Source organism: Neltuma alba, unplaced genomic scaffold (assembly GCF_004799145.2).
Source record: "Neltuma alba isolate B1F8T4 unplaced genomic scaffold, ASM479914v2 tig00006238_pilon, whole genome shotgun sequence".
Taxonomy (NCBI): domain Eukaryota; kingdom Viridiplantae; phylum Streptophyta; class Magnoliopsida; order Fabales; family Fabaceae; genus Neltuma; species Neltuma alba.
The window spans coordinates 82,275-89,317 of record NW_021634398.1 but is presented as its reverse complement, the minus strand read 5'-3'; the positions used below and the strand labels follow the sequence as shown (position 1 = coordinate 89,317).

The 7,043-nt window shown below is 33.7% G+C and overlaps 2 protein-coding genes across 3 annotated transcripts; one reads left to right on the top strand and one right to left on the bottom strand.

The window, feature by feature from the left end:
* LOC114749952 (transmembrane emp24 domain-containing protein p24beta2-like) lies at positions 1–2,621 on the bottom strand. Its single transcript, XM_028938500.1, has 5 exons — positions 2,481–2,621; positions 2,163–2,393; positions 996–1,182; positions 454–561; positions 1–348 (listed from the first exon to the last, which is right to left on the bottom strand). The coding sequence occupies exons 2-5, from the start codon at positions 2,391–2,393 to the stop codon at positions 218–220; spliced, it is 657 nt and encodes a 218-aa protein (XP_028794333.1). The 5' UTR covers positions 2,481–2,621; the 3' UTR covers positions 1–217.
* Positions 2,622–4,252: 1,631 nt separating this feature from the next.
* LOC114749953 (protein transport protein Sec61 subunit gamma-like) lies at positions 4,253–6,138 on the top strand. 2 transcript variants are annotated; one of them, XR_003740601.1, is made up of 4 exons: positions 4,259–4,408; positions 4,499–4,614; positions 5,861–5,924; positions 5,999–6,138. XR_003740601.1 is itself a non-coding variant. In XM_028938501.1 (3 exons), the coding sequence occupies exons 1-2, from the start codon at positions 4,315–4,317 to the stop codon at positions 4,612–4,614; spliced, it is 210 nt and encodes a 69-aa protein (XP_028794334.1). In that variant the 5' UTR covers positions 4,253–4,314; the 3' UTR covers positions 5,861–6,138. The 2 variants fall into 2 exon arrangements, 1 of the variants encoding a protein (XP_028794334.1); XM_028938501.1 differs by having other exon boundaries at positions 4,253–4,408; positions 5,861–6,138.
* Positions 6,139–7,043: the final 905 nt, after the last annotated feature.

The following is a 7,043-nucleotide window of genomic DNA, read 5'->3' as shown; positions in this document are numbered from 1 at the left end:
GCGATTTTCTCTTAAATCTTTAAGTATGGGGTCGCCGAAATAGAGATGGTATTACAATAAGCAGTAGTAGCAACAAACAGCTATGTTCTAAAAATAGCTAATGTAGAAGAAAACTATATATTAGTGAAATAAATTATGAAGATACGTTGGCAAAGTGACAAAGAAAAACCACTGATATGCTATGATAATATCACAATGCCGTAAGAAATTGAAAAACTTAAACTCTGGTCACGAGCTTCTTCTCAAACAAGCGCCGCAGAAAGTAGACCTGCAATGCGCTGGCGCCTATTAGTGCTGCTGATTCGAAAATTGCCTTGTGGATCGCTCTTCGGCTCATTGCCTCGTTCACTGCATTTTCCCGTAAAGGAATTGGATTTTGAAGCATGAAGCAGTGTGATTAGCCTTTTTAATTATGAACAGAGAAAACTAAATCTTCATTAATTAATGCCTTACCTATTGCTTGGCGATCAGTCTGAGCCTCTAGCCAGTGCTGTTCAAACTGAATGCTGTATAGAGTTTGATCCAACTTTTCTATCTGCTCCAGCAATGGGTTCAGATGTTCTGCAAACATTTTTGCAAGCTCCATTTAGGACTAGTTACAAGAATGACTTTTATTTAAACTCATTTTTGCAAACTGAAGGTGGGGTAAAAATGAATGGGCGTAATCTGATATATATATATATATATATATATATATATTTCAGTTCAATAATGTTATGTGAAAAACGTCAGTTTGACAGAATCTTCTTTGGATGATTTATTGAAAAATCAGTTTCAGAAGGTTCAAACATGAAGAAAAGCCAAAAAAAACCATAAAAAGTCGCTTCAACTTCAATGAAGGCAAAAAGTTTCACTGGCCCTCAAAATCATACCGAACATGCATTTTTGGCTTCTACTGGCTTTTAAAGGATCTAAAGGTCAGTTTTGGGGTTCCTAATAGAATCCCAAACAAACTATATGAGAACTTAAGAGGGCTTAGTAGTGGAATTGTCTACCGTCTTTTGCGTGTTGCTCGTAGTAAGAGAAGTGATCTTCATGTACATCAAAGTCAATGGTTTCGTGAGCAGGAGACTTGTTGGTGAAGCAGAACTTGTGGACTCCTGAATTGTGAGCGGTAAACTCAAACTTCTCAGCTGTCTTGTCACGGAAATCTTGAATTTGCTCGCCTGAAGGTCCCTTTACCTGAAAGTTCTCACAAAAGAGCAGCAATAAGACTCTAACATGGTGATACAGATAGTATCAGTGAAAAAAATATAAGGAAAAATCACATCAACATCAGTTATTTGTGGTTTGTTCTCAGATAAAAAGCAACTAATGTAGCTTATACCTACAAGCTAAGAGAGTTCCACCCAGCCTAATAACCATAACTTTGGACCTAGAGGTAAGAGCTTGATGCGGTACTTAGTATTAGAGCCAAAAAAGGTTTGAATCTACATTAGTATATACAAATGTTTTCAAGATGCCTAGGGAATGAATGCCAAAATAATATGGAAACTAGGCATTAAGATGGCAATATCATATAGGGATTCCTTGATACAATGCATAATATCTCTGCAAGTCTGCAATCTTATCAAGTTTTGAACTTGAAGGTCCACAAACTGCCCGATCAGTCAAAATTCTGGGCGGTTAATACAAATATTTCCAACAGGGAATTTGAAGCAAGATAAATCATGAATTCTCTTGCAAGTGATTAAGCCTATAATAAATTTCAATCATGTAGAATTGTGAGAGAAACCATGCTTTATAACAAATCACCGAACAATTTGGATGGTCTATAGTCACAAGAGGGACTGCATATAATGAAGTTGGAAAGAAAAAAGGTGAACAACCAATGAGGAATTGCAAGTGATGATGCTTATCATAACGTTTAAGCATTGGGAATTGTAAGAGAAAACATGTCAACTATAAGCCATATGCAGTCAATTTGTCATTGCAAAGAATGGGTATCCTTTTATTTCTACTTGCAGGCAGAGCTATCCTTAATAGTCTAATGTTAAATTGTCTGTAGATTGAAATTTTCAGGACTCCAAGAATACTTTCAGGACAATTCAAATATTGAATTGATGCCATCTAAGAAAAAACCTTTACCCATTAGACCTTCTAAGGAGAGAAATACACGTTATTGGAAAAAAGAGCAGAAGCAGAATACAAACAAAACATACCACAAGATCGACTCCTTCACCGGCGCCGCCGCCAAATCGCCAGAGAGAGTCAGACTTGACAACAACGAAAGAAACATGGACAGTGTCACCTGTATATTTAACATCATGGGAGAAACACTCCTCCCTGTCTATGACAAACCTAATCCCTTCGGACCCTTTAAGATTCAATAACACCCCAACCATCATCAACACCAAAATATGCCCCCAACATCCCAACCGCCACAATTCCATCTGCACAAGTCAAAACCCAAAAAATAAAAAAAAATCAATAGCTTGTTTTGCAGAGACCAAAATATAGAGACAAAAAAAAAAAAAAACCTTGCGTAGGCGATGAGGACGTCAGAACTGAGAAGAACTAAAGGGAGGTTTTGTTTTTAGCTTGTAGAGAGACTAAGGTTGAGCAAGAGAAAGTCGTACGACTTCGGAACTTATCGATCTCACCGAGGAATCGGAGATGAAGTGTTCAAGGGTGTAGTCGTCGTGGAGAGGCGGAACTCTCCTGAGGACTGGTTGGAAGAAACGGCGTCGTTGGTAAAGCAGTTTGGGTTATGTGTCAGCGTATGATTGGAGAAATAGATACGGAGGCCAATAGATGGTTTACAGGTAGGATGCGATTCGTTGTTAAGGTTGTTTTTTTAGGGCCAACTTCGCTGTTGAGAATTTTTGGGCCAACAGTTTTGTTGATTCAGTTTAAAAGTACCCTTCTCGAGTGAAAATTGGAAAATTTACAGCTTTTGCCACAGGACTTCCTCCCTTTTGGTTGGCTGAACACGCTGCGTTATTTTATTTGACATAATTTCCAAATAAAATAAAAAAAGAATAACGATAAGCTAACAATAGAATAAAAAGAATTTAACTCCTTCTGATAAGGTTGAGGTTCAATAATCCCGTAGATAAGGTGATCATATAAAAGAATATAATTTGAGTTTGTAAAAAACTTAACTTTATTTTTACCAACAAATTGTTGGCAAATAAGAAGAACAACATAGGTTTAAATTTTGAGAAACACATTTGTTAAAAAGTTTTAATTTTGAATATTCTTGGCCTGACAAGCATTAGTCTCATGTCTAAAGTGACTTAGGAATATCCTAAATTACACACACAAAAATTTAAATTCATTTTCTCTAATTTATCTGATTAAATTCTTTAATTAAATATTATCCCATGAACTATTTTTACGGATAAAAATTTATATGAATAAATGTTTAAAATTCTATTAGATCATTATCGAAGTAAATGAATCTAAAGTTTTATACTTTTTATTAGATTGTTTTTGCCAACTTTTTTTTTTTAATTAAATAAACAATAACTAGATTGATTGTAGGCTCATACTCATATGATATTGTTCATGCTATAAATAACTAGTTTATATATGTATATTGTATGACATTTTTTTTAAATTTAATAATATTATATACAAATATATGTATGTAGGTACATGTCATTAGTATAATGTTGATGTTAATAATTTGATATCAATATAATATATGAACACAATGATCAATGAATTAATAAAATTTATAATAACTCATATTACCATTTACAAAATAACCAGCTTCGGCCCCAAAAAAAAAAAACAGTTCATATTTCGACCTCATAGCCCACCTAATGATAAGTAAAATGATAACTGCACTCCAATAACTTAAAATAATTTAATTGAATGATAATATAAAATATATAATGTAATTAAAATTTATATGATTATATTTTAAAAATTTTATTCAATACTATATATTATATATCATATAGATACAGGTATTTTAAAAAGATAAAAATGATATCAAATCAAATAATCAAATAATAATATATAAACAAGTATATTTTTCAAATATTTGATTTTAAATTTATGTAACGCATATATTGTATTTTTATTTATATCTTAAATTTTATGAAACTAGAAAAAACGTTAAAATTATAAAATTAAATTGAATAAGAATTGAACGCAAACTTGTCCACAATAGGAGATGTCGTGGCAGCACGCTATTGGTCTGTTCGACGTGTATAATCTCCTTCTCATACGCGTGTTGCATGGATAAATAAAACAAAATTGTGAAACCAAATTCAGAATTCCATCGGGGGGATCCAAAAAATATCCGTTTGCATTCAGATCCTCGATCTGAGCAAAGAGAACAGAGAGAAAGAGAGATCAGGAATGGACGCCATTGATTCCGTCTTCGATCCTCTCAGAGATTTCGCCAAGGACAGCGTTCGACTCGTAAAGCGCTGCCACAAGCCTGATCGCAAAGGTGAATCTCATTCTTACCGATCCTCTGTTTTTTCCCGTCTTTTGATTTTTTTTTTTTGCCTGGGTATTTATTGGAAGCTTTTGATTGTAGAGTTCTCCAAAGTTGCGGTCCGCACAGCGATCGGTTTCGTAGTGATGGGATTTGTGGGCTTCTTTGTGAAGCTGATCTTCATTCCCATCAACAACATTATCGTCGGATCTGGTTAGGTAAAGTTAACTTTTTGCATATTATAGCATCTTTTTTTCCTCTACCGTTTTCGCCTGCATCGTTTTGATTTCCACGAATTATGCGTTAGTCCGTGTGGCCTTTTGATTTTATTTTCCTGCCTAATAAGGAGTTGGTATATGTACTTGTTGGAGCTATGTGCAATTTTCTCCTTCATTTTCTTTTCTATTGGGTGCTGGATGTAGAGGGGAATGATCTGACACTCTGACTATATGACGGTGTTTTAGCTGGAACGATTTGATATTAGGGAATGAATGGGAGGGAAGCAATTGAAAATTTGATGTTTTGTTGCTTCACATGTTTTTCTAATTATTTGGATCCAATCGCTATTCATGTAGCCAAACTTCTACATGTATTCAATATGCTAATTTAAATGAAACTTTTCTTTTACTGTTTTACATTGTGCTCTAGAATTCATAGAGCTTCTTCTTCCTCGAAATCGAGGCCAGTATTTGCTTTTCTTTTGTTCTTTTGGCCGGCTGTTTATAATTTCTTTTTACAAGATTTGAACCTTAACAATTCTCACTGAAAAAAACACGGGTGATAATTGGTGGTTACTGCCCTTTATTTAGATTGATTTCTGTTGGGTGGTAATCATAAATGGCAATTCACAAAATGTAGTCAGTCATTATCTTTAGTAAGACATCAGAGAGTGCAGTTACATGGACAAATGGTCTTGGCATATCTACTCTATTCAATTGCTTATGCCATTAGCTTAGGAGTCCTTCTTTAATGACTAAGGATACAAGAATGTTGAGATCAAAATTTTACCTTAAGGTTGACCACGGGGTTGCAAAGATCAAGGTGCAAGGGGGATTGGGAGATCCTGACTCTGAAAAAATATATATGGGTGGGTTGGTGGGTTTGTGTGTTCATACACATACATACGTAGATACAAATCCAGTTGATGCATAATTTTATCATGTTATATGCCCCATGAAAATGTTACTTGTTCACGCATAATCTTTACTGACGGAATTTTTGTTGAAAGAATTTCTTAAATATGTAGATTCTACTTAATTATTGTATGGGTTTGACTTTTGAAATTGAATACGAATTTAACGTTCTCAGTTAGACTGATTGGTAGATACTGTTGATGCATTGGACCTTAAAAGCGTCATATGGCATGAAGGCCAAGAGAAAAAATATGCGTCCATAGGGAAATGGAAGTAGGACATTTATTTGCTTTGGTGAATGAAAATCTAATGGTTGTTGGTTCTCTCGCAGGATGAGGGGAGTATTGGCACTCAAGAAATGCAGCCAAGTATGCGAAGCAGGAAGAGATCCTTTTCGTTAGTATGATTTAATGTACTTAATTTATGCTGTGTTTCCTTTGTATCATCTCCTCTAATCTTAGGAACTATACGTTCGTTATTTGTAGACCTTGTGAAAATTTATGGAGTTTTGAGAAGGAATTGAGTAGGCATTGCAATTTTGTTTCAAGTCGTTGTTTTATAAATTGATACTCTTGGTTTTCAATTTCAATTTTCATCTTCATTTTGATACTCTGGGTTTCGTTGAGTTATTTCGAGTGTCATTGGATTGGGAGTTTAACCTTATCGTTAGGATTAAATAACTCAAAAAATACTTAATAAAATTAAGGGATCAAACATCAAATCTGTAAAAAAAGGTTAGTATCAAAGCCACACTTTTACCTGTACTTATGGGATGTTTAGATAGAAATAAAACTAATTTTAAAAATAATTTTACAATATACAAAATAAATATATAAAAAAATTTGTTTCGATTTGTGAAAAAATATTTTTGAAGAGCACTTACAACTTACCTTAGCTGTCAAATCAATGTTTAAAAGTTAATTAACAATGTTAACATAAAAGATAGTTTTAGCATCCACTTGTAATTTGTGAAGCGTTTGATTGGAGTATCAAATTTCTAGCTAAAGATTTAAGGGAAAATCCCAAAAAAGTTCTTGGAATAAAGAAATTTTAGGTTGGGTCCTGGAATTTCGGAAATGACAGGATGGGTCAGTGACCCAATGTGTCATTTGTCAAATCAAGAGGAATTGACAACTTTACCCTCTTTTGTATTCATTCACTATAATGATTTAAAGAATCACTATAAGGGTTTAGGTGTTATCTAGATTCGTGTAGTGAATAACTGCTCAATTTTTCATAGTCAGATGTCTTGTTATTAACTACAACTAATTTTGTAATCACTAGAACAATATAAGCATTACCTAAATTTGTGTAGAGAATAACTACTCATTTTTTCATAGTCAGATATTTTATTATTGTCAGGTACCTTATTATTAACTACAACTAATCTTGTAATAACTAGAATAGTGTAAGTGTTACTTAGATTTGTTTAGAGAATAACTACTCACTCTTACTTAGTCAGGGGCAAAATTGTCAATTCGCCTTAATTTTACAAATGACAGATTGGGTCAATG

What these genes read in the sequence shown, in the direction of transcription:
- LOC114749952 (XM_028938500.1), bottom strand. Translation starts at nt 2,393, where the DNA reads ATGGAATTGTGGCGGTTGGGATGTTGGGGGCATATTTTGGTGTTGATG. An exon ending in GTGAAGGAGTCGATCTTGTG is followed by an intron (nt 1,183 to 2,162) that starts GTATGTTTTGTT and finishes GAGAACTTTCAG; the next exon opens with GTAAAGGGACCTTCAGGCGA. An exon ending in GACTGATCGCCAAGCAATAG is followed by an intron (nt 349 to 453) that starts GTAAGGCATTAA and finishes GGGAAAATGCAG; the next exon opens with TGAACGAGGCAATGAGCCGA.
- LOC114749953 (XM_028938501.1), top strand. Translation starts at nt 4,315, where the DNA reads ATGGACGCCATTGATTCCGTCTTCGATCCTCTCAGAGATTTCGCCAAG. An exon ending in CCACAAGCCTGATCGCAAAG is followed by an intron (nt 4,409 to 4,498) that starts GTGAATCTCATT and finishes TTTTGATTGTAG; the next exon opens with AGTTCTCCAAAGTTGCGGTC.